The following is a 27,530-nucleotide window of genomic DNA, read 5'->3' as shown; positions in this document are numbered from 1 at the left end:
ATGGAACGAAAAATGAAAAATATACTATCGTGGCGGCCATTTTATAGAGATGTTTTTGTCTATGGTGATCAAAGAAAGGCGAAGCTAAACAAAAGGATAGCATGTAGATGCCGTTTATTGTTTTATTTGTAAAATAATCATAAAAATTTACTTAAAAATCTTATATAAATGTTGCAATTAAGTGAGATTGTAAGTTATAATCTGTGTATACCATACAAGTTCATAGAATGAAACACAATGCATCGTGTAATGGAGGCCATTAGGAGTAATAATTATGTATATTGGCATACTTATTCCTCTGCAAACCAACATAATCACTTTTAAAGTTACGTACAGTGATTACCAATCAAAATGTTATTGAACATTACTTAGTGAAATGTGAACGAATACGACTAGTGTAAATAACTCATTACACGCGAACGATGGCCCAGAACCAAGGAGAGGTTCAAGTGGGAACGACAAGTCAACCTGTGAAAGACAAAGATATCTACGCTTGCCTTCCTGATATGCGAATTAATGGCCCACTTGGGCCTGATGAACCGTGCCCAGGAGGTGAAGAGCTTCGGTGGTTGCCTGCGCAAGCAACCGACCGAGATCTTGTGATGTATTTGAGAGCTGCTCGTTCAATGGCAGCATTTGCAGGTATGTGTGACGGGGGATCCCCTGACGACGGTTGTGTGGCCGCTAGTAGGGACGATACAACTATCAATGCACTTGATGTTTTACATGACTCTGGGTATGATCCTGGCCGTGCACTGCAAGCTCTCGTAAAGTGTCCAGTGCCCAAAGGTATAGAAAAAAAGTGGTCTGAAGAGGAAACCAAACGTTTTGTAAAAGGTATTCGTCAATTTGGTAAGAATTTTTTTAAGATCAGAAAGGACTTATTGCCCCATAAAGATACATCTGAATTAGTGGAGTTTTATTACTTGTGGAAAAAGACACCTGGTGCTAGTAGTAATAGACCTCATAGACGACGTAGGCAGGCATCTTTGAGACGTGTACGTAATACAAGAAATTCAAGGGCTGGTACACCCAAAGAACAGACTCCTGAAACTACACCAACTCTACCAGATACAAATGGTTCTCGACCTTCGCCCAATCAGAAAGAGGCTGGAGAAATGAGTTCAGTTACGGAAGATGAGAATTCTGAAGAAGACAGTGATTCTCGAGATGCTGGTGATTTAGCTAAAGCTGATAATGGTAGAATAGATAATCCTGATGACTCTCCAAGCAGAATGAGAACTAGAAATAAATCTAAAGAACAAACAACTCCAAATGGAAAGAAAGGACCAGATGAAAGTGACAGTGATTCTAAATCTAAAGCAAAACCTAATAAACCAATAGCACAAAGTACAAATAATAATATTACTGAAAAAGTTATATCATCACCTGTTAATAAAGATGTGAAGAAGAAAGTGGCAAACGGCAAAGTAGTGGATGCCTCTAAGGTTAAGAAACGTCTTCCAGATGATTCAAAGCTGGAAGGTATAATGGATGGTGATGTGCAAATGAAAAAGAAAAAGGCTGCAGAACCACCTGAAAGCCCATCAGATAGTCTTACAAATGATAGTTTCCCTGCTATAGATGAAACTGAAACTGCAGAACCTGAGCCAGAAGCTTGTGATTTCAGTTTTAATAAAAATGATAAGGAAAATTTGGAACAAAACAAAGAAACTGAATCTGAAAAATCTAACTCTAAAATTACTGAGCCACAGATTAAAATAGAAGCAAACTCTGAACCCATAATAAAATCTGAGAAAGATCCTCTCCTTCCAGTTTTTAAAGTTGCACCTGAAAAAGAAGATAAAAATGTACTAGATCTTAAAACAGATTCTGTTATATCTAAGAATACTGATAATGTTGAGCCAAGACCTCTCACAATACCCAATGCCATATTTCCAAAAACTGAACTTATTATTCCAAAAGTTACACCAATGTCTACTGAAGCTATTGAAAAAATAAAAATCAAAGAAGAAATAGATACAGAAGAACAATCTCTTAATTTACAAAAAGAAGAATTTCAGAAAGATCCACTATCTCACAATTATTCTGGACATCCCTTGAGTCAACCCAATAAACCTTTAAATTTGGATAATTCCAATTTCTTTATAAAGGATAGTCATATATACAATCCTAAACTTAATCACAGTATAAAAATTGAAGGTGGAATGACTAATATATTCAATCCTGTAAATATTTCAAAAGAAAATCCATTAATTAGAAATTCGAAAGATTATTCAACAGGCATACCACCATTTTCATATCCTTCAAATATTAACTTTGGAAGTGATCCTAATAAACACAATCCTCATATAAATCCATTGAAGACAGTTATAAAATTAGAACCAAGAGATGAAGCTAATGAAATGAAGAATCAAAATACACCTGAAATATTCACTGCTACTATATCAACTGCAAGTAAAGTGGACTCGCCTAATGCTCCAAGATTAGATACATTGCAAAGAATAAGTCCTTCACCAACAAATACTCGTGGTTCATCTCCACCTCCAATGGAACATCCCACAACTACAAATACAGAACCAATTTCTCCAGCTAATTCACAGGATAATAAAGAGTCTGATGTTGAAGATAAACAACCAACTGATTTAAAGACACAACCAATTCCAAAACTGGATACACAGAATACTAGTTTGAGGCAACCTCTTTTTCAACCTCCCATCCGACCAGAAAACCTTGGGGTCAGATCAACAGAACCACCGAACACACCTGTGTCTGGACAAACTATGCCTCCACCACCTCTTAGCCAACCTTCTATTGCTGGTTTGTTACCACCAGGTCCTTTAATATCTGTGGGTAGTGGATCAAATGTTGGACCTTATGGATTCATGCCAACTACCTTATATGGACATCCAGGTCATCCTGGTCTAGAAAAAAGTAGTTCTATGCCTTTAATACAGCAAGTTCCACCATCACATGGTCTTCCTAGCAGTAACTTAATACAGTCTTCTGCTAATCAGAATGATCCATCAATGCCACAGGACTTGAAAATTAAACAGGAAGTGCCAGATAATTTACCTGCAAATTTATCTACACAGAGTGTTTCAGATCCATTGCAATCACTAAAAGAAGTGAAAGTTCCAGGATATCCAATTGGCAGTGCCATAGCACAACATTTAAGCACTGAAAGAGATAGAGAATCAATATCAAGTGTTGAGAATAATAGTCGACCTCCCAGTCAACCAACAAATGAAAATACAAATATACCAAGTGCTTTCCTTGGACCTAGAATTGAAAGTATAAAAAAGGAACCAGATTTTATGCATCAACCTCACATTCCTTCTGCAAATACAAGTCAGGGTAGTGGGTCAGATTCTGCAAATGCAGTTGCTCCAGTGAAGAGTCCACACACTCCAACTCCGATAAAAAGCCAACCAACTCACAATGGCACTCCTGGACATGGGCCGCATCCATCAGCTACAACATCACCTTTTTCACGACATTTAACTAGCCCATCACAACCAAGACAAATATCAGCTTCTCCTGTACAACATAATCCTCCAGTCTCACATTCTGCACTAAACTTAATGAATCCAACTCCACTTACCATTCCGGCCACCATACCTGGACCTGTAATGCATTCAGGGCAACAGTCAGGTCCACCACACCCACATCCTTTTGCTTCACCTTTGCATCATCCACATCATCCTCTGTTACATCCTTCCATTTTCCAACTATCTGCAGCTGCTGCGGCACACGCTATGCATCCTTATTATCCACATCCACATGCTGGATATTCAATGCCCTATCCATATCCATATGGGCCACTGCCTCAACCTCATCCAATACCTCCAATGCATCCAGCTTCAAGTACTCCAGGGCGGCATGATCCCGTGAAACCGTCAACAATAGAATCTACAACAATGCTTAGTTCTCATCATAGCACCAGTTCTTCAGTTACAACAAGATCTTTAAGAGAAATTTCGGAGAGTACTGAGGATCCAAGAAATCCAAATGCTACAACTGAAAGACATCAGTTACATGAGACTACAATGACACATCACCATTCAACAAGTCATCACAGTGCTGTTCATACAAGTACAGAGAAACAACCAAGCCATGCTGGAGGTGGAACAAACCATACACTCTCAATTTCTCATTCAACATCAAGTAGCTCGTCTCAATCAATACAACACAAGATTAATACCCAACAGAAAACTAGCTCACATTCTAGTTCTCCTCACCATCTTTCAGCTAGTGTCTCTCAAACTACCAGTACATCATCGAGTGTTAATGTAACTAACAATCATACGCATCATCACTCGCATCATCTTGCACATCATCCTGAAAGATTGTCACCAGCAGACTCCATGCTTCTACGTCATCATCCGAAAATACTACCAGGAAATCCAAACCATCTAATGATACAGCCTCCTTCTATGGGCCATCCTATGGGTTTAGGTTTGCCTCCAGGGCCTGGACCGAGCTCTATTGAAAGCCTTAGATTGCACGCTCAAGCAGCAGCGGGATTACAAGCAGCACATCCTAGATCAGGTTCACCTCACCAACTTCCACATGGTCATCCACACTTAAGAGGTCCTCAAAGACCGATACCGGAAGATAACCCAGAATTAAAGTTGGAAACACAATCACAGCCAGAAGAAGAAGAAATTCCCAGTCCTGCTCATATACCACATGGCCCAAGTCCAGAACCGAAAATTGAAGATACGGAGTGTCATAGATCACAGTCGGCAATATTTTTAAGACATTGGAATCGTGGTGATTATAATTCTTGTACAAGAACAGATCTTATATTTAAACCAGTACCAGAGTCAAAACTAGCTCGTAAGCGAGAAGAGCGTTTAAGAAAACAGGCCGAGAGAGATAGAGAGGAAAGAGAGAAGATAGCTCAACAAGCACATAGAAAGATAGCAACTCCAGAGAAACCTGAAACAAAACCGCCTTCTAGAGGTGCTATTGAAACAATAACATCTCCTTACGATAGGTTCCCTCGACCCCCAGGTTACCCCGATACACCTGCATTGCGCCAGTTGTCGGAATATGCACGGCCACATGCAGGTTTCAGTCCTGGCAACTTACCAAGGCATTGTATGGATCCAATGCTACAATACCAGCTGTCTTCTATGTATGGTGCTGCAGGCGCACGAGAGCGCCTGGAGCTTGAACACCTTGAGAGAGAAAAACGAGACAGAGAAATAAGAGAACTTCGGGAACGCGAGCTAAATGATAGATTGAAGGAGGAATTGCTCAAAAATAATGTCGGACCACGAGCGCTGGATCCGCACTGGCTTGAAATGCATAGAAGGTATGGTATGCCACCTCCGCCACCGCAAGGCGCCATACCTGTACAGTTCGGGCTCTATCCTCCCGGACACGGACCAGCAGCGCTCTCGCAATTGGAACGTGAACGATTAGAGCGACTCGGTATACCACCAGCTGGTGCGTCGGGAGCGCCTCCCACAGTTCCAGTTTCGGCTGCGCCGCCACATCATCCGCACCATCCGCACCCGGGTGTGGCAGCTGCACAGCTCGAAGCTGCCGAGAGACTGGCACTCGCTGCTGACCCGATGGTGCGACTTCAAATGGCAGGCATTAATCCGGAATATCATGCTCATACTCATGCCCACACGCATGCGCATTCACATACACATCTTCATTTACATCCGGGCCAGCAGGCTGCAGCACAAGCACAACAGGAAGCGCTCGGGCTCGGGCTCGGTGCTGGTACCCCTTACCGGCCACTGCCGCACCCAGATTTGCTGGGTCGGCCGTACGCAGAGCAGTTGGCGCAGCAAGCGGCCGCGCACGAGCAGCTACAGCGACAACTGTTGCTGGAGCGCGAACGAGGCTTCTTACACCCGGCACACCACGAAGACTTCATCCGTCAGCAGCGTGAGCGCGAGCTGAAGGTGAGAGCCCTTGAGGAGGCAGCGCGTGCGTCGCGCCCGTAGTGCCCCGCCACCGCGCCGCGTCCTCTGGACTCTGCCGTCGTGATAGTGGAGTGATGTGGTTGTGCAGTGAATCGTGATGATGTTTATGTCATTTTAGTGTAAACATTTCACGTGACCTAACTTACTGCACTTGTTACATATTAAGTGCAAAGTGTTCACATATTAGTGTATTAAAGACTCAAACCCGTTTTTTCTTATGTATGTGTGACGATACATGTAATTTATATTTATTACTTAAGTTTTGTAATATTTTTATAGTTGCATGGCCAGGTACGCTTATATCCATGCTCAAATTTATATTTTAACTACTAGTCATACTTAAATTTTTATTTGTTATGAAATGGGACAATGACATTTTTTTCATAGATAACTGAAATTATTTTTCATAATATTTAATAGTAATACAGAAAAACCAAGGTGCTGGTTAGCATTCATGTGAATATACACATTTACATATTTTCATTATTGTATCTATGTATATATATAATATGTTGCGTTTTTATGTTCAAACATAGGTACTTATTGTAAACGTAATAAAAAAATATTTAAGTATATAAATTAAACAGAGTAGGGACTGTGACTTGCCTTTCTAATCAACTTGCCTTTACGTAATTTACCTGTAGTGACTCTCTGTAACTCTAAGGTTGATAGAAACATTTGTCCCATAGATTATTTACAATATTCTAATGTAATTTATTGTTTCACTTAGTATTTATATCTAGCTCTCATGTGAAGTAAATAATAAGTAAAATTTCTCACTTAATTTGGAAATCATAAGCTTATCCCAAATAAACTACTTTGCTTTGATTTAAAGCTATTGCAGAAATTACACTACTTAATAGAATTTTTAAACTGAATTTATTACATAAATTCTTTATAATTCAAAATTGCATTTTATAGAATGTAAAGGTACAAAGTAGTTTCATGGGATAAACCCTTACCACATTATTAAGTTGGATAGATAACTGAATTGATAACAGAAACTATCTTTTTATTCAGTATGTTCATAATTCAAATATTGTCATGTCTATTTTTATAATACACTACAAACTTGTAATACATAAACATATACAAAATGTAATAGAAAGCATTTTTAAAACAAAGATTTTGTGATAATATTAAATAAAACCTCATAACATTGCAAAATGTAAGTCTGAAGTATGGTCAGAATATGTGAAAATATGTTTGAACTGTCCATACCAACTGTGCGGTCATGTGATTAGTATAAAATTATCCAAATTTGATTTCATATGGGGAAAACTGATTAGTTCCATTAATACTATTTTTGTGTTTCGGGTTGTTATATCCTATGTTCCACATTGTACAGTAGTAATAAACGACTTTAAGTGACTTCATATTTCTTCACTTTACAGAAGTTCACTTCTGTAAAATGTATAACACATTTTTTTGTTAATAAAAATAATTTTGGCACCATTGAAATTGTTATTCGTTTTGTGACACAAAATGTTAAATTATTCATTTTTACTTAGCCAATGCTAATTATGCAGTATTTTGTTCTATAGCACATAAAAGCATAAAAATGGCACTATCTCGTAACTTTAAACTTTTCAGATAAAAAAATTACCTTAATACATAATTACATCAATTTATTATGAACATGGGAAATACTATTTTATGCAGTAAACTTGAGTCACATTTTACAAAGATTTTGGTTGCCAATACTTGTTGAATGAGTATACAAAATCATAATATTGCATTTTATAAATTAAATAATTTACTTAATATTTTTAACACAACTTTATTCCAAACTTTTGTTTTATCTTCAAATAAAGCATGATATTATGATCAATGTTTAGTATACAACGAGCTTCAGATATGTTTACTGTAAACATAAAAACTAAATTTAGATGAAATCTAACCAGCTAGAGTACATTATACTAGATCATTTATTCATTTCAAATATCAACCATAGAAGCTTATAAGTATCTTGTCATTTGTTTATTCAAGTTTGATTTAAATCCGGTGTCCTAATGTGTAAATACCTGAGTTTATGTATTAAAATAGATTTAAATAAAATGCATTAATAGAAAGGGTATAACGATCCGATATCCAGTCATAGTATATGTATATATTGAAATTCGCACAAACCGCGCGATTATGCTTTCAATTTAGTTGGACATCATATTTCCGTCTATGTCATATAAGTATATCCAGTTTTGCAAAAACTAACTAGATTTTGGATTGCTACATTCTTTTTGTTACTTCCTTTGCAGGTACTGAAAACTAAATAAAAATTCAAATTATGTCAACTTTCTGAATTTAATTCATATACAACTGTGAACGTCGCAAAATATTGATTTACTAATTTGTTATAGATTTAATTATAACCTATTAATATGTAATTAAAGACAATCCAACAAAACAGCAATAGAACTGCATACGATACAAAACTTATTACAGTTGCATTAAATCTTTCTAAATTATGAAAAAATATACTCAAATGCTAAAAAAAAAAAAAACTATTTTCATATCTTTTGTTATCTTATGTCTGTATTATTATTATTTTTTATCACATTACTACAAATATTTGCCTAATTTAAACGAATGTATACTGCAAACCAGTTTTAAAAAGAGTACAAAAATGTCATAATAAATACCCATTTGAAATGTATTTTAAATGACCATCTATTATACGTTTTATTGTAAACACTCTGTCAATTTAAAAGTGAATTTAGCTGCGTTGACTCATAATTCAATTTTGTTTTGCCAGGCCAATTTGTGTGTTCAAAATGTTTTTTATGTTCTTCCTGTCACAGTTAATAAAGTTTAAATAGATTATTAACACGCAATGAGCTCGAGAAATCTGGCGTTTATGTGCAATATGCACACGAATACTGTTATTATTGTAATGCCCTAAGGTTCTGCGCAGACGTAGGCAACTTTGGCGTACTTTTGAACGAGGATTTTTTTTTTTATTTTAATATTTAGTGAAGCAAGCGTACTCTGGGTTATAAAAAAAAAAAGGTAACTAATGTCTTGAAGTCTTGAAATACATTCTACAGCAACCAGTGAGACAATTGAGAGGAGGAAAATTTGGTACGATCGTAGATCGCGTAGGGACGCGCAATACTTTTTGTCCCGTACGCGTGTAATGCGGTGTAATTGTTTAGGATTTATTTTACATAAAGCAGCCCAAAGACTCCGATGTGTGCGCAAACCTCAATGATAACAAATGGTTATAAATCTTGTAAATTTAAGAATTGTAATTTTTGCCCAGTGTACACATTCAATAATTCTATTGCACTATACTATAATGTAATATAAATTCCCTTTGTAACAAATAAACCCTATTAGAGTTGAAGTTATAGATATTTAGGCATCTAGAGTAAAATGTTTCGCAAGTCGCTTGGTAGGTGTTATGTTGGGTAATGCCATAGTTTCATTCTGATATTTAAAAAGAGAAAAATGAGTATTATTTTTAGAGACAAATTATATCTTAATTAATTAAGAGGTTGCGTGTCGGTTTAAAATTTCGTTTATTTAGACAATAAGGTTAAATGGATGTCTTAGTGCTTTTGTGTAAATTTTTTTGAATAATATATGTGAAAAAATACCATTAACTAGTTTGTTATTCTACTGAATACCTGTTTCATTAATTGCCTTATTATGAGTAGTTGAATTAACCAGATCAGCGTTTCTTGGCTTTAAGTTGCAACCCAAATTCGGGTCTCGGGCGGTATTGTAATTGATCACATGAATTCTCCAAATAGTAATTTAAAAAATGGTAAAATTTGATGTCACAATTCATTTTTTTAACAATACTTTTTTTGTTTTTTAAATATTTTATAATGATATTAATTTTAGTAAACTACGAACTTAATCCATTAATTAATGGTTTTATTATCACTGTAAGATAAATAAAACGTTATGGTTGTTGGGGCTTCAAATATATTTATATTAGGCCGCCAACAAAAAAAAAACCCGCTTAACTAGTACTCGTAGTACTTCCATAATTTCATACATATGGCCTGCACAGACTAGAGACTTGTCTATAGAGGACACATTTTTGCATGGTTACAAAATAATATTTTGTGATGGATTTCTCGATCTTTGGTTGAAGAATTTATAATGCATTCCAGTTTTTAGTTAGTTCACGGAAGGTTCATACTACCACCAGACACTATACAATACTCTGTTAATTTCTCTAAAACGGTTAGCAGGGATTGGCAACCTTTTGAGTCGGAAGATTAAAAAATTATGATTTACTAAATTTCAAAGTTTTTAAAGAGCTTTTTCTATAGCTTGCGAGCCGCAGGTTGCTGACCCCAGACCTACACTAATTGATATATTAGTAATTGATTATATATATCTCAACAATGATCTTTCTGATTTTGAAGAGAAATTTAATAGTGAAACAAGTAGGTAAAATATTAAAACTAGTTCATAATCATTTAAAAGTCTTCCCTAAATATCTGTAAGTATTTCCCTTTATTTCCACTTTCAGTCGTCTGTTTGTTGTTTCTAATGGAATATATATATATATATATATATATATATATATATATATATATATATATATATATATATATATATATATATATATATATATATATATATATATATATATATATATATATATATATATATATATATATATATATATATATATAGTAATATTGCCTAGCCTGAGATATCAATATACGCTGGAGGTGCACCAGTGCGGACGAGAATAGTGAATATCAGTGAATATTTGAACCGCAGACCGGTCATTGTGACCGGTGTTTTAAATTTATTACTTAATATCTCCAAAATTTGTCTCCGCAGTTCTAGGTATCCAAACTACAAAATGATAATATCTTTTTAATTGTATTTTTTTCACATCATGCAGTAAAAAGTGGTAAATGAAAAGTCACAAGTCTTTGCTCTCTATAACAACAAATTTCAGATATTAAGTATTGAATTTAAAACACTGATCACAATGACCGGTCCGCGATTCGAGTGGTAACCCATCGTGACGAATTTCATTACAACATGGTTTCTAGGAGGAATCGCATGTAGATCGACCTGGTAGGATATATTGCTACCATTAAGGCTGTTAGACACTTAAGTATGTTACTAAGTATATGCTTAGACCCAATTACTAACGATCCCTTTCCCCCAATCACGATGGTTTCCAGGGACCATGCAAAAGTCGACATCATAGGATACAATCTTAACAAAGTTTATCATTCAATTTTTATCAAAGGTGTTCAGTTTAAATATACACCATCATGTATTCCTATATATTCTTTTCCTGGAAAGAAGTAAAACACGATTTTGGCAGTTTCATTGATTCTTTCATTCAACTGTCAACATCCAATATGTTTTTTACGGTCCGTCTGTTTTACAAGATTTGTATTTATTATTAAGCGTTCATAGATTCGTAACTAAGAGATAGATTGATCGATATTGCTAGCAGACGAAACAGAGTAAACCACTTTTATGCATACACAAACACAAAGAGTATAATGGAAATATGGGGCTGACGAGCAACACGGGTCTTCTATCGAGTGTGCAGCAGAAGTCCACGAACAATAAACAGAAGGTTGGTTCATAAATTTTGAGTGAAACCATAAAATTATAAAGTCTATATAAACATTCGGTTGGTGTCGAAACCATGCGGTTTTATTTTGGCATGAATGTTATAAAATAATCCAAGCTTGAGCTTGGTTACACATAAGCTGCTGAGTTTCTCTCAACCTTTCGTATTCCTCTGCCCTCAACACTTTAAAAATAATTACTTATCCACGTAACAAGCAATGTTTTTTTAATAAAATTGAATTTTATCCAGCTTATAACTATTAGTTTATACTAGCAATGCCTCGTGAGGATGAAGTCCGGACAACTGGTCCATCGTGACGGATTCACCAGAATTAATCACGACGATTTCCAAAAGGATCGTATTTATGTTAATTTAATAAGACAATGGAACTTCTGTCTAGCAGTCTACTAACAATCCTTCCCCTAGAATTCAAATGTAGATATCCATATGTATAAATATTACATCTCTTGCTTTATCCAGTTTCACAATTCATCTCATACTTACATTCTTGTTACGGCGACTATAGATGATAATTCTGTGACATTTATATCTTTTAATTGATACATAAATCACGAGTTATGCAATGTAAGCATTTAATTCTTCATACGAAACCTAATAGCCACGGGTCACAAATATTTGTTCAAATTTCATAGAGATAATGATTTTAAGAGCTTCTGCAAAATTTTGTATACCTACAGCCCTTTGTTACGAGCAAGCAATTAAAACGTACACATAACTAACTACATAATTATCAATTGTTACATCACAAAAAATACGACTCGATTCTTTTTGCCTACCTTGTAGGTAAGCTGGCGTGAAGATATTATAGTAACATTTGGGTTTCCGAGCAGTGCAACCCTAAACAAGAAAGATTGGGCTTCCGTTCGCCACATGAATAAATAATGTGCTGTGAAAGACAATGATTTATACCGCTTTTATATTGTGAAAACTCAACAAGCCAATTTTATAATTCCGCAAATAATGTAGTTAGGAATTATGGGATGTAGGTATCTTTATGTACCTGTTTATTTGTATATGTCTCGAAACCAGTTTGGAACAGCTATTATATGTAAATATTTAAGGTGTTATGAATAGTTATCTAACTATTCACTTACAAGCTTATTACCCGCTAGGTACTTCGTACACGTGGATTTCAGAACAAAGAAAACCATTGAAATAGATCACTTTTAGATGGTTAATTTTTTTTTATTGAAATTCTATCTACGTGTACATTTGGCGGATTTAACATCGGACGCTGTTAGACGTAGCATTACTCAATTGAGGAAATATAAAAAACACTTAATATATTAAAAACATATAATTAGACTAAATACATACATAATTTTTTTTTCTACAACTTAGAATGGCAAACAAGCAGGCGACTTTCCATCAGGTGCCCACCTGATGGAAAGTGGTAACTTTCCATCAGGTGGGCACCTGATGGAAAGTGGTAACCGTCGCCTATAGACATGAGCAGTACCATGGACATAACATAAATAAATACGTAAAATATTACTATAGTTAACAACTGTAAGTATCAGTTTATTAACATAAAACATATGCTAGTTTACTTTTACGTTTATACGTCGTTACCTTTTAGTTTGATGTGATATCACATTAATATCTTCCTCTGTCACTTGTGTTGTAAGATGCCGTATTTATCTAATTACACACTAGATAAGCCGCAGGATTATTTGCGTAATTTTTTCAAAAAAAAATCACAAATTCTGAATCGATTTTGATAATTCTTCATTTACTACTGTGCTAGTTCAATACTAATTAAGTAAAGATTGAAGTCGATTTTTTCGCGAAAACAATCTTTAATTAAATAATTTTAAGTCTTAAAGTAAGTAATAAATATAAATGATACTAATTATACCGATCGTAGGAACCTATGTAGTTTATTGATACCTCCTTAAAAATGTCAATATCGTTATTGATAAGTTAAGTTCCAAGAGAAATTTATTTTATTCGCTATAATATTGATTCACTTTTGTTATAGTTTCAGAGTATTAATTTAGAACTAAAATGCGAAGTCACACCAGCCCCATTCATGCTGCGGCCTTATGCTGGTCTCTACAACCCCTTCCCTCACGGGTGTTCAGTGCTATGCAACCATCCAGCCGACACAGAAGCTAAGGAATACGTCAAACGAGCTAAGGATAATTGGGTAAGATTATATCCGACTATATACGAAGTTCCAACGCATAGAATAAGAAAGAAGGGTATTGTGAGGAAGGATGCATCACACTGGAAGATAAATATGAACCTCTCCTTAATTTGGGACCACACTGCGTTTTGTAATATATCCAGTTATGTTAATATTTATTTATTATAACTATACAGTTATCGAAATATTCAAACAGTTTATAATTTGACTGTAGTTCAAGTTATGTTTCCTAAATTAACTATATATTTGAACTTACACCCATCGTTCTCGTGGATATATCCTGGTATCCTGAAAATCAAATCCTATTTGTGTTTTATTTCAAATTGTTTATTTTTTTATTCAGTTTTTGGAAGGCAAAACACATTTCTTTCAAGAGGATCTAGCGAAGTTCCAAGATGCACCTGAGAAAAATAAAACCCCCCACGATATTGTCACCGAGGATATGTTCAGAAGGTGAGAATCAACGGAACATTTTTAGTTTCATACCGAAGTGTAATCACATCGGAATTATCAAATAATTTTCAAAAACAAAACAGTTTTCAATGTTATTCTTTCTGATTATAATATGAGTAATTAATTTGACTTTTTACTGGATTATATAAAAAATGCTGTGGTAGTGAATACTAAAAATATTAATCCTACAGTAAAATTCTAATTTATTATCGAAATTGTGGATTTTAATAATTTGAATGATGTGGATTGGAAATCATTAAAGCAAAATACAAAGTAGTAATAAAATACTTGTACTCATAAATTGCCGTGTATTCCCGGCATAGAATAGGCCACCCATTCCTTTCCAGTGGGTATTCTAAGAAACGACTAAGGGAACTTAACACTCGATTGATGGGCAGTAGTATCCCTCTTAAAACAGCGTTAACACCTAACTGCAGTTGCAAACCTCTGGAGAAGTCTATGTAGTGGAGAGTTAGAGAGAGTAGTAAGCAGTGGAGAGTTAACTACTTATATAATAGTAATAATGACTGGTAAATGTATTTATTTATTTAAATATTAATGCACAGTAAAATTCTATGTACATTTGTCCGACTTAATACCGGACTTTTTACAAAAGTCGATTGCTTGGGTACCTGTCTCATTCGTGTTTCAACCGTAAAACAGTTGTGTTTGCTTGGTTGTGTTTCGGTTTGAAGGGTGGGATATGGCGTGAATTTATTGGGCACGGAGGAATAACACCTAAGTCCTCGGGAATGGCAACGCATGGGGGGTATCATGGGCGAAACAGTATACTCTGTTATGTCCATGCTACTGCTCATGTCTATAGGCGACGGTTACCACTTTCCATCAGGTGGATCGTCAGCTTGTTTGCCATTCTAAGTTGTATATAAAAAAAAACTCAAAGTACCATACATAACGATAGACTAAGTTTATATTTATTTATTTAGGATTACCAACATTAGTTACAATGGTATTTTGTAATATACTTTTATTGCAATATTACAAACATTGCACTAATTAAATTTTTCCTTATCAATACACTTTTAAAATAATCATTCAAAAATATAGGAAATTGTTAATTTATTTCTATAAATTGATCAATAACAGATACTTTAGTACGAACGCTATTAACAAGTCAATCCACTTCTGTATATGGGCTATAATTGGACAGAATTATTAATTAATCTATCATGGACTGTTGTAACATGGCAGTTAACGCATTGCGTGTTGATTTACGTATCTTAACGTTAAATACTTAATTGATTTTATACCTAAAAGGTGTTTGGTTACCGAATACTACAATTATGGTAATTTAATGGGCCTTCTTGGCGCAGTTCTTTACACGCTACTTTTTTGTGGGTGATAATGGATAATGGTAACCCCACCAGCGTTATCGGTATACATTAGCGGGACACCAGTGAGAGATGACAGGTGAGGGTGAAAGTAGATCACTTGGCCCATCGTGACGAATGCGACGAGAAGTAACAATGATGGTTTCCAGGATGAATCGCGTGGAGGTTGACCTGGTAGGATATAATTGCTAGTAATGGAGCTTTTTTAATGGATGATAATGGAATTTTAACCCCGCCTGCGCTAACAATATACGGTGGCGGGGCAGCAGTGAGGGATGATAGGTGAGAATGAAAAGGCAGGCCAGTTAGCCCATTGTGATGAATATATCTGGAATTTAGCACGATAGTTTCCAAACGACTTCCCCACGTGGAAGTCGACCTGATAATGTATATTGATAGCAAAAGGGTTGGGTAAATTTTTTGGAATCGACCTTTTTCGAATTGACTCGGGTCGAGCAGTTCCCCTAGATATTTGTTGCCCAGTTCATCATAACATAGGATATCTTAGCTTGAATGTCAGGTTATTACTGTGATTGTATGACACGTATTATTATTTAAAAAATACTGTTTGTCTATATGTTCAACATAAAATAAAAACAATAAACTAAAATTTCGGTCCGCAAAAAAAAGCGTCTTAATAGGCTTAAACTAATTTTAAACATAATTATCAAAATCACATTGAGGATATTACGTAACAAAAAACGTACGCAAAAAAAATTACAAACGTATTGTGAAATTCCTTCTTTATTAAGTCCCTTGTGAATTACTTGAGTACTACGGTACACTACTACGGTAATCAATTATTAGTTAATTGGCATGTTGACATTTACACTCAAGTGTAAACAAAATAAAGTTTTCAAACATTATACTACCAAACTAATATGAGTTATTTAGCACTGTTTGTTCCACGTAGCTTTGCCTGCGAAGCACCATTTAATTTTTGTATTCTTATAAATTTTTGGGAATGTCCTTTTTACATGCTTTCAACTTAGTGTTAATCAATTTTCAGATATATTTTATAAGTAATACAAAAACAAGTAAACTTTACTTTGTTTGAAAAGTGGTATAAAGGATGATACTTACATAATATTTAAATATTGTACACACTTTTCACCAGAAACTGGTATACAAAATTTATTTTATTGTGCTATTATGCTATGCTACTACTATTTTACTTATATCGTTATGTTATATAAATGTCAACATATTTACATATTTAAGCAGATACTTATACCAACTGGAAGTGTCAAGTTGTATCTCATGATATTCTCGCTCGATTCTGATACAGATATTAGTTTTTCAATTGAGCCATTAAGCTTCGATTTTTACGATGAATTTACAAACAGATAGGTAGATATAAATTTCTAAAATAGAAAATTTGGATTCCTCCATTTCGTTCGAGCCATCTACGTCTAGCGATTTTCGGAGTTCCACATCTCAAAAGAAAAAATGAAACCCTTATAGGATGATAATTGTGCATGGTGTTAGTCGATCACGCATGGATTTTTAACGACCATGTCATTTTGGACATAGTACATTTAAATAATAACAAATAATGTTAACAGAGATTTAAAACAGTAACTGTTAAGTCCCTTGTGGGCTCTTCTTTTAAAAAATCTATTTAAATAATCTATCTATCAAGATTCATATAACTTTATATATATCAAGGTCTATCAAGACTTTTTTCTCAAGAATGCGTGAACATATCAAGTTAAAATTAACATCAAATATCCAAGTCTATAATCCCTTGAAGTTATGAAAAAATCAAACTTTTAAGCCAACGCAATCAAAAGATACGACCCTTTATAATGTATTATATTTTGACTTTTGCAAGGGAATCAAAAACTATGAGATACTTCCTATTGATCTAGAATCATGAATTTAGTAACAAGCAAATGCAACGGCACAAGTAAATGTAACAATCCAAAAAACGATAAATTTGTAGTTACAAAAGAATTATTTTTTTTTTAATATATTTTGTAGAGCCCGACTCGCATTCGGCCGTTTTGTACTTAGCCGCTTTTTTTTTTGGTGTGAGTACCTACCCAATACCAGGATATAGTGCATCTGTATACTAAATTTAATTCAAATCCGTTCAGCTGTTTAAGCGTGACTAATAACAAACGTCCAAATAATAACAAACTTCCATAGATCTTTACAAATAGGAGAATTTATTTTGGTTTCCAGTATAATAATATGCTTGTTTCTTGGTAAAATACCTCGCAATTTCTAAATAGAGAACTCTTTGATGTTTGTTAAGCTAGTATTACAATGTAATGTTAATGGTGTAATAGTGCGATATGGCTGTGAAATTACAGGGTATGGGGTCATAAAATCATGGTCTTTAAGCATGGCCACGCAAGAGGGGAACCATAGATGTTCTGTACTACATTTGATCAGGTAGGAGATCAGTTTGTTTACCATTTTAAGTATTATAAAATAAATAGGTATGCAGAAACTGACTCGAGACCCCTCACTCCTGCGCCGACGCTGGCCAGCGGGAAGTCCAGGGGCTCGCGGAGATGCCTTACACCCGACCAGCCACACCAGAGAACAACCATCGTTCTTGACTTACGAAGAAGTCATAGTCAAGTAGGTATCTGTTTATGAAGTTTCCTCATCAATAGTTTAGGAAAATTTATCAAGAAAATAAAAAAAATGACTAAATCATCGGCTGATATGATGACAATGATATAATGAGTAAATATAAGTTATCTAGATATAATTTCTCATTTAAACCACTTATGAAGTGTCCATTTTTTATTCTACCACTCAACTTAGCAGTTTCTGCTGCGAAAAAGGGGGGAAAAATTCGACTGTTATACTTTTTAATCAAAAGCATAATCTAATTATGTAAGCTTATGGGAGTTTTTTTTTGATGGGTGAAAATGGTATGGTAACCTCGCCTGCGCTAACGGGATACGCTGGCGGAGCACTAGTGAAGGGTGATAGATGAGAATGAAAACAGGCCAGTTAGCCCATCATGATCAATTCATTAGGAATTAACCATGATAGTTTCCAAGGAAAACCGCGAGGAGGTCGACCTGGTTGGGTATATTGCTAGCAGTGGGATTGTCAGTCTCCATTACTAACAATCCCTTTCCCCCCCAGCTTATGGAAGTTTCAATGTTATAAGCTCGTCATATTTGTGCATGGCACTCCTAGACACAAGGAGAGTGATAGGTATGTAAATGATATGTACTAACAGGAGAGCACTCTTCTCCCTTCCCCACTATAGACACTATAAACCTGATTGCGGACATATTACCGTTCCCCACTCTCCTTAATAAGTTATTATCAGGGAGTGCTGCATATGAATTTGACAAGCTATAACAAATCAACTATAAAGTTTTTTTTTTTACTTTATTTGGAATAATAAACAATTGTATAGTGTATTTAAATACATGAATATTTGCACAATAAATATCATTGTCTTCTAATTACTAATTATGAAAATAAAAACACGTTTATTACATAATCGTGATAGATACGGTAGTAGGTATCTATCACGTACATAGTATCATAAGTTCCACTTGTATTTTACGTCAGCGTAAGTTATGTAACCATAACCAACTGTTATGATTGTTGACATTAAATCCTCAAACTATCAGGAAACCCTTTATTACCACGGATATACAACATCGGATATGACCGTCGGGCACACGACAACCGCGACCAACGATCGGTCTACGCTGCCATCCTTGAACCTCTCCGAAGGCGCCCACAACCGTTTGCTTAAAGGTCAATGCGAACAACTACCACCATTGGCGTCACCACTTGTGCTCTCGAAGAGGGCTGTGCCTGTAAAAGAACCACTCAGCGTCAGAACCGCAAAAAAGGTAGTGTTCATTTATTACGAACTATGTAGCTTTTACCCGCAACGTTACGTTATAGAGGAAGTTTTGCCAGTAGTTGCCACGCTTGGCAGACGCGTTAGCAACCACAGTTTGGCTTTTGGTGATCTTTTAAGAGTGGCGCTGTTGCCCATCCGTCCACCGTAAGCTCCCTTAGAGGTGGTCTATTCTATGCGAGAATCACACTGCTAACTACTGAAGTATGAGTTAAAAATTAAAATGTTGGCTTAATTATTATTACCAGAGTAAATGACTTTTATATTATGTATAAAAGTCATTTACTTTGGTACAGCAGCTGCGGTTGATGCAGCTGTGTCTGCATGGCTGTATTTCGGTTTGAAGAGCATGGATATAGCAGTGAATTTACAGGGTACAGAGGGATAACCCTTTAGTTTTCAGGAATAGCAACATATAGCGAAAAAATATACTATGTTATGTCCATGGTACTGCTCGTGTCTATAGGTGACTGTTACCACTTTCCATCAGGTAGGCCGTCAGCTTGTTTGCCATTCTAAGTAGCATAAAAAATGAAATTCAGGTACATAATATTATCACAGCGCTTTCAACCTAAATATATTCGTTTTTACAAATATAAGCCTTTGTTTTCATCCACTTTATAATGGTTGTTTCTACTATACTCTCAGGAAGTTACTAGAGCGTTGCAACCTATAAAGGTTGAACCTAATATCTATTTACTAGATAACTGATAAACTTATCAATTAATAACTTTTGACGTTAGTACGATAGCGATTCGTTTCCAAGTTAAACGGGTTGTAAAAATACATATATTATAGCTAAAGTTACTATAGAAGCAGAATACATAATCATGCTGCCATTTCTGATCTCGAAGACTAAACTCTTGTCCGTTAGTAAAGAGAAAAAGCCAAAAGACAAGAGCTTTATTGTGTCAGGCGATAATTTAGCGTCTTTAAAATCTGGACGCAAGAAACGTAGGCCCCTGCGACTACCTCCGTTAGAACTACCGTCACCATGCGATTGCAGTCTCATGCATGTGACCAGAATAGTGATTAATTATGCTCCCAAAAGTAGAAAGAGAGGAGCGTCCAATATTGCTTTGTCCACAACTGCGTGGGGCACCACTGGGCAAAGGAAGAGAATGAGATTGCCAAGTATCAGACTCCCGAAACCGGTTAAAAAGGAAAAACCTTTAAGCTACAACTGTGATGATTTTTTTCGAAAACTTGAGGTACTTTTGCAATCAGGATAATTTTTATACCGTCTGAAAAAATCTGTCACTATGAATGATAAAGGCGATTGAAGGAAAATCATCTAACCAACGTCTAAGATAACCAGCAATATTTCAATCTTATAAATAAATATAATAGATAGAATCTGTATTACCTTAACGAGAATAGAAATTGAACCTTATATTTGTGAAGCTATATCTCTAACTCGTAACAGTTTTTCTAATATCGATAATAATTGTGTAAATATATGTTAATGCTTTAATTACAGAATCAACTAAAGGCACTGAATCTAGGTAAAGCTATCAAGAACAAAAATAAAGGCGATACGCCAGCATCGCAGCGTTCAAAGGGAGAAAAAGAATCAAATGATGGCAGTGAACAGGGACTGGCAAATATGGAGGAAGGAGGTACGTATATACATAGTGTACTGTATACTTTGTATCGCAGAAAGAATTTCAGTACTTTCTTAAATAAGAAATTTTTTTAAGATTTTAATTTACCTACTGTGCTTGAGAATATGATTAGCCAATTAAATTATTCTGTAAGACTAAAAGTGGAAAGAGTTGTGACGATTTAAGGATCCGCGCCTGAAGAATCTTAGAATCCAAAATATCGATATCGGTACTGGTGGACTTCTTTCGAACATCGAAATAGCATGATTTATTTTAAAAATCAAAATATCAAGTACAAAGTTTTTGAAGTATATAGTTACGATATCTGTATATTAAAGTTTGTTGCGTTGTTGAAGACATTCCACAGTAAAATCCAGTACCAGTTGTGATTCGATATCGTATGTTATCGATATTAACCATGTTTTGCTTATTGTTAAACTGCATTATAAAAGTAAGGGATGCCTATTGAATATTTATTCCTCGTTTACCAAATGATATACCAAAAGGCAGGCCATTACACTATATGTCTTCATTATCATTTCTCTTATGAAACAACCCTAATTTTACTATTTAGTAATTTCTCTACTCAATTGTAATTATCTATTCTCTTCGTATAAAACACATCGTAGGCGAGAGCCGTAGACGTGGCAAGAGACGGCGTAAGGGCCGTCAGGGCGCAAGCGATCGATTGACATCAGCGGGACTCGCGGCTCAGGCGCAACAAGATCCTGAGACTCAGGTAATTAGGTGCATATTATAAAATCAAGATTAAAAATTGAAATTATCTTGATAACGTAATATTAGTCTAAAACAACATAATATTTTCGGTCTCACTGCTGTACCGTACAGTCTCAACCGCTGGATTTTTTGTTATATTCATCGTTAAGAATGCTATAACGTCCCACTGCTGGACACAGATTGCTGCTTATAATAAAAAAAAACTATAATTTTATACAGACCCAAATACGTTTGTAACAACAGATTTATATGGAATTTAGTTTACAATTTTTTTTTATAGCTTACTAAACCTAAAATATTTTCCATATTACTAACTATATAATAGGTAGGTACTATTTTTTCACATCAACTACTTTACGAGGTTGGAAGATATATAAAATATCACGACATATTTGGACGTATATTCACTGAAAAGTTAAATACCTAATATTTTTTAAATAATAATATATAGAGCAACCAATTTGCTATCAATTCTGGTAGGTATATAAAATAAATAATCATATCCGATGACTGTGAAATTGAGCATGAAGGATACTGACTGTTTCATTGAAGAGTCGTATTTTGGAAGCATATATATGACTCTCCTTATATATGCTTCCATGCACGTTTCGATAACAAAACAAAAAAAAAAGCACGCACGTAATGGCAGTTGGAGATTAATGCCTAATATGGAAGTTTGTGGAATTTCTGATAGTAACAGTGGTGGTTAATCTTCGTGTATTGGCAATCACACACACACATACTAATGGTAATGGAATTAAAATAACTCTAATTAAATAACCAGTAAACTATTTAATTTTGTAGTAAATATACAGCAACAATTTCAAATTTGTTTATACCATAGAAATGGCAAGCAGGCATATATAATACATTAAATAACAATATATACAACTATGTGAGCGATGCAGACTCAGAAAAAGGCTCATGCTTTCTTTGAAGAATCGCAAGCAGAACTGTTGTACACGCTCAGTCTCTAATAAAACGCTTTTTAAAAAATCTATATGAAAACCTAGTTTGGGGCTTACCGTGAATTTTTCGACTACTACCATTATCGCCGCCATATTACTATAAAATTTTAGAATCTTATCACATGCAAATAAATATATCATTACATTCAACTGTTTAAATAACTTACTGTTTAAATAATTATTTAGACATTTAAAAAGAAAAAAAAACGACGCTATTGATTTTAATAAGATTTTTAAACATGTATAGATAGCGGGTATTGGCAGCGACTCACAGAACCCCAGTTCCCGAGGGTCTATCGCGCCGTCAGCTGATGATGAAATTATCACCTTGCCTATGATCAAGACTGGTGCTGCCAGGAAGACTGACTCGTTCCTCGATGATGAAATTTTGAAGTATTTACATAGAGAAGTTGACGAGGAAGCAATTGAGACGGAATTTGATACCAAAGTATGTACAGTTTTAAATCAAAATTGTTTAATTTTTGCGAAGCGTATTGTAGTATTTTATTTATAATCTAAGGTTTTATTATATAAGTGTATTTTGATCCTGAGATAAACAATATATATATATTAGATATAAACGAAATTTGGTACATGAGTAAATTATATAGTAATTGAATATACGAAACTTTAAATATTAATTTATGGACAATGCCACAGGAAACAGCTAGTAAAAATAATGTTCGAAATCTTTTTTATATTCTATATAATATCGCATTATTATTTTATCATGATTTTAAATTAAATTTTTTTAATAGGTGATAATGGAATTGTCAACCCTTGTGCGCTATTGGGGCACGAGTGTGAGATGATAGATGAGAATGAAAGCGATTAGTGGGCCAATTGTGATGAATTCGGCAAGAATTAACCATGATGGTGTCAAGGAGAACCGCTTACAAATTAAGTCGAGGGTGCATTAATAGCAATGGGGTTGCTAGTCCCCATTACTAACAAACCCTTATCCCCTATTCTATTAGGTATTAGCTATTTAATTCTAAAGTGTATAATAATATATATACTAGACTTAGCAAACTAGGGGAAAGAGATTGTTAGTAATGGAAACTAAGAATCTTATCGCTACCAATATAGCCAGCCAGGTCCACCTCCTCGCGGTTCTCCCTGGAAACTATCATGGTTAATTCCTTGTGGAGTCGTCATGATGGGCTAACTGGCCTGTTTTCATTCTCATCGATCACCCTTCACTGGTGCTTCGCCAGCGTATCCCGTTAGCGTAGGCGGGGTTACCATACCATTTTCACCCATCAAAAAAAAAAATCTAGCAAACTACAAATTATGATGTAATATTGAATGATGTAGGTGACACATATTTTAAACCATTTTTATTACTCTAAAACCTATTTTTCATTGAGACAATATTTGTATATTTATTTTATAGCGACGCTATGTCCTCGAGGAAGCGTTAAGAACACGTCCAGAACGGCAGTTCGGACAAGAGATGCAAACGTTACTTCGTGAAATGAAAGTGCCGGCGATGAGCCTCGGCGACTGGTTGCACATACCTCGAAAATTTTCCCGCCAAAACGCGCAGTTCTCCTTACCTATAGATTCATATGCGCTTGAGTGTAAGTACTCTTTTACAGATCATCATTAAAAGAAGCTACCAATTCGATCTGAAACGATCTTTTCACGAGATGTGTCTGTATGTATTTTGGGGGGAGGGGGCAAATCCACGTCAAAGCTGTCTGGTGCCCACCTCATAATGCAAGCAGATTTCGCAAAGATGTCTCAAAATACATAAGCGCCTTTTTTAGCAGCTGTATTTTTAATATTTTTAACCGACTTTAGAAAAGAAGGAAATTATATGTTCCATTGTATATTGTTATACAAGGATATAAATTAAGCATACGATCCGTCTGATTAATTACTTTTTTTTAATAGATAACAATGGAGTGGTAACCCCGCCTGTGATAAAGGTATACCACTTGCGAAGCTCTAATGAATGATGATAGGTGAGATGAAAAGGCAAGTCAGTTAGCCCGTCGTGATCGCTATACCAGGAATTCAGCACGATGGTTTCCAGAGAGGACCTCATGGAGGTCGACCTGACAGGACAATGTCTCCTCTCCGCCTGGTCAATCACTTATAAACGCAACTCACGCGTGTTACTAACTTTTATAATATTATGAAGATCTCAAGTTATGAGTCCGCAATTCATACCCGAACACTTCAGAGGAAATATAATCACAAATTTCATTCAATAATTGGCAATTTCAAATCTATTTATTTGTTCTGCAAAATATTTTTCAGCTTTAACGCCAATGAATTACGCGGCTCGATTCGTCACTTTGAAGAAATCGAAGCAGTTACTCTATCTTACAGTGCTCAGAAAATTCAGACTACGAGGATATAGGATGCCAATTAAGGTGATTCATATAAATTGCCATTATAATACACGATTAATGATAGTAGAAATATGAACAAAACATTTTTTTTTAATTTTTCATACTAAATCGATCACGTGACAATTTCCTTTAAATAAGCTTTTTTTTTATGGGTGAAAATGGTATGGTAACCCCGCCTGTGCTAACGGTATACACTGGCGGAGCACCAGTGAAGGGTGATAGATGAGAATGAAAACAGGCCAGTTAGCCCATCATGATTTCATCAGGAATAAACATGATATTTTCCAGGGGGAACCGCGAAGAGGTCGACCTGGTTGGGTATATTGCTAGCAATGGGATTCTCAGTCTCCATTACTAACAATCCTTTTCCCCTCCTTTAAGTAAGCTGTCAATGTTCAAATGTCAAACGTCGTGTGATCCCGGCATAGAATAGGTCACCCTTTCCCTTCCCTTGGGTGTCATAAGACTAAGGAGGGCGAGGGATGGGCAGCAGCGTCCGGCTTAAAACATCTCCAAAGCCTAACTGCGGTTGCCAATCCGCCTGCCAAGTGTAGCAACTATTAGCAAGACCCCCAGGAAGGAAACTTATGTTCAGCAGTGGATATTTAAAGGCTGATATGACGATGATGAAGCTGTCAATTTCTTTGCCATTCCCTAAGTTGTATAGTGTAAAAAAATCAAAGGTGTGCCTACGCTTTTTCTCAGTATATAGAAGAAGGCCTAATTCTGATGATGGGTGGCATCCTCACAGCGGAGCAGGCGGGACATTTCAAAAGGATCATGGACTGGGAGAATTATGAAGAAGAAGAAAATATACCGGATGAAATCAAACTGACTTTGTTAGACACTGGGTTCAGAAGGACCACTGTCAGTGAAGGGGAAGACACAGAGGAGGTAGCTATTTATATAATTTTTTTTTTGATGGGTGAAAATGGTATGGTAACCCCGCCTGCGCTAACGGTATACGCTTGCGGAGCACCAGTGAAGGGTGATAGATGAGAATGAAAACAGGCCAGTTAGCCCATCATGATGAATTCATCAGGAATTAACCATGATAGTTTCCAGGGGGAACCGCGAGGAGGTCGACCTGGTTGGGTATATTGCTAGCAATGGGATTCTCAGTCTCCATTACTAACAATCCCTTTCCCCCATTTATATAGTATTATAGTTACGTAGTTTTAGCATGAAATAATAACAAATATCCATCCATTCTTATAAACTTTGACCTTTATTAGTATTAGGATTAATTAATAAATCAGTGCATTTCACGAAACGCCACAAATCGGGCGTAAATTCAATAATATTCTAAAATAATTTGCATTTAACACCTACAATAAATACGCACGCACACGCACGCATACACAAAAACACACACGCACGCACACGCACACGCACACACATAGGCGCGCGCGCGTGCACAATTATCGTTGGTCCTTCGAGCCCGATTTGAACCAGCGACCTATGTTTTTTTTCAGTCAGACGAGAACACTATAAAATATCGGACTTGGTGCGGTCTTTGCGCAGTATGTGAACGAATGTATGGAAGGTTTCCACCGCGAGACAAAGATCCACCTGATGGGGTATGATACTTACAAATAAGTTCAAAATTCTGAGCGTCATCTAAACTTATGCGTAAAATTAATTCTTAAATTTAACACCATAGCGAAATCTTTATTCTAAGGACCAATATGGACTAATTTTGTAATAGATTTAATTCATAATTTTTATAATTTTAGTTTAAATGGTCCATAAAACAGTAATTTCGTAAAATTATGAAATTAAAATATTAGATTAAGAGATAGACTTCGAGAAATGGGACCTGAGAATCGGCTCTATATTATTTTGTTTATGATAGAACATATCCTATACTACGACGTCCAACTGAATATGTATCTATATTATATTGTGATTATTTCTTGTAATTGTTTATATTTAAATAAGAACAAAAGTTTTTGGGAAAAGATTAGCAGCAGCGTCTCTCTTGAAACATCACCAAAGTTTAACTGCGGTTACAAACTCGCCTGCCAAGGTTTGACAACTACTGGCAGAACCCCCTTAATGGGGGAGACCTATGTTCAGCAGTGGACATTTAACAGCTGATATGATGATGATGATATATGTATATGTAGGTACTTCAAGAAAAAAAATCTATTATTTCGTCATAGCCGTAGAATACTGACGGATCTGACAAATATTACATTTATATATCTATGACTATGACGATTTGTATAAAAAAGAAAATATTACTATATCGATTTATTTAATTCACATAACTTGTTTTTGTATTGCAGATGGAGTTAAGCGATTTCAGCATGGTGGAAACAAAGCTAGCAACCCTAAAAGTGAATAGGGGTTTAATCGAAATTTTAAACGCGATAAGAGAGCGATAATTTATTTAATTTAATGTTAATTGATTTTTAAAGGAAATATACATATTTGTTATACTATATGTGTACTTTGTTATATTGATCTACGATACGATTAGTATTTACTAAAAATTTAGACATGACTTTTTTCCTAGCGTGTCTTTTTTATTTAATTTTTTTTTAATATGTATAAT

The 27,530-nt window shown here is 35.2% G+C and overlaps 2 protein-coding genes across 3 annotated transcripts; both read left to right on the top strand.

Moving 5' to 3' along the window:
* Positions 1-57: 57 nt before the first annotated feature.
* Positions 58-9,511, top strand: LOC113520685 (arginine-glutamic acid dipeptide repeats protein). Its single transcript, XM_026906090.3, has one exon. It carries the CDS (start codon positions 423-425, stop codon positions 5,928-5,930), a length of 5,508 nt encoding a protein of 1,835 aa, XP_026761891.2. The 5' UTR covers positions 58-422; the 3' UTR covers positions 5,931-9,511.
* Positions 9,512-11,188: 1,677 nt separating this feature from the next.
* LOC113520801 (uncharacterized) lies at positions 11,189-27,398 on the top strand. 2 transcript variants are annotated; one of them, XM_052897314.1, is made up of 13 exons: positions 11,189-11,475; positions 13,475-13,642; positions 13,986-14,095; positions 17,895-18,039; positions 19,059-19,286; positions 20,778-20,916; positions 21,531-21,640; positions 22,855-23,055; positions 24,004-24,190; positions 24,876-24,991; positions 25,676-25,864; positions 26,446-26,550; positions 27,262-27,398. In XM_052897314.1, the coding sequence occupies exons 1-13, from the start codon at positions 11,407-11,409 to the stop codon at positions 27,358-27,360; spliced, it is 1,866 nt and encodes a 621-aa protein (XP_052753274.1). In that variant the 5' UTR covers positions 11,189-11,406; the 3' UTR covers positions 27,361-27,398. The 2 variants fall into 2 exon arrangements, with proteins under 2 accessions (XP_052753274.1, XP_052753276.1); XM_052897316.1 differs by lacking the exons at positions 11,189-11,475; positions 13,475-13,642; positions 13,986-14,095; positions 17,895-18,039; positions 19,059-19,286 and adding an exon at positions 20,128-20,508 and having other exon boundaries at positions 27,262-27,384.
* Positions 27,399-27,530: the final 132 nt, after the last annotated feature.

This window comes from Galleria mellonella, unplaced genomic scaffold (genome assembly GCF_026898425.1).
Source record: "Galleria mellonella isolate WM207_F2 unplaced genomic scaffold, CSIRO_AGI_GalMel_v1 utg36, whole genome shotgun sequence".
NCBI lineage: Eukaryota > Metazoa > Arthropoda > Insecta > Lepidoptera > Pyralidae > Galleria > Galleria mellonella.
This window is presented reverse-complemented; position numbering and strand designations above follow the sequence as displayed.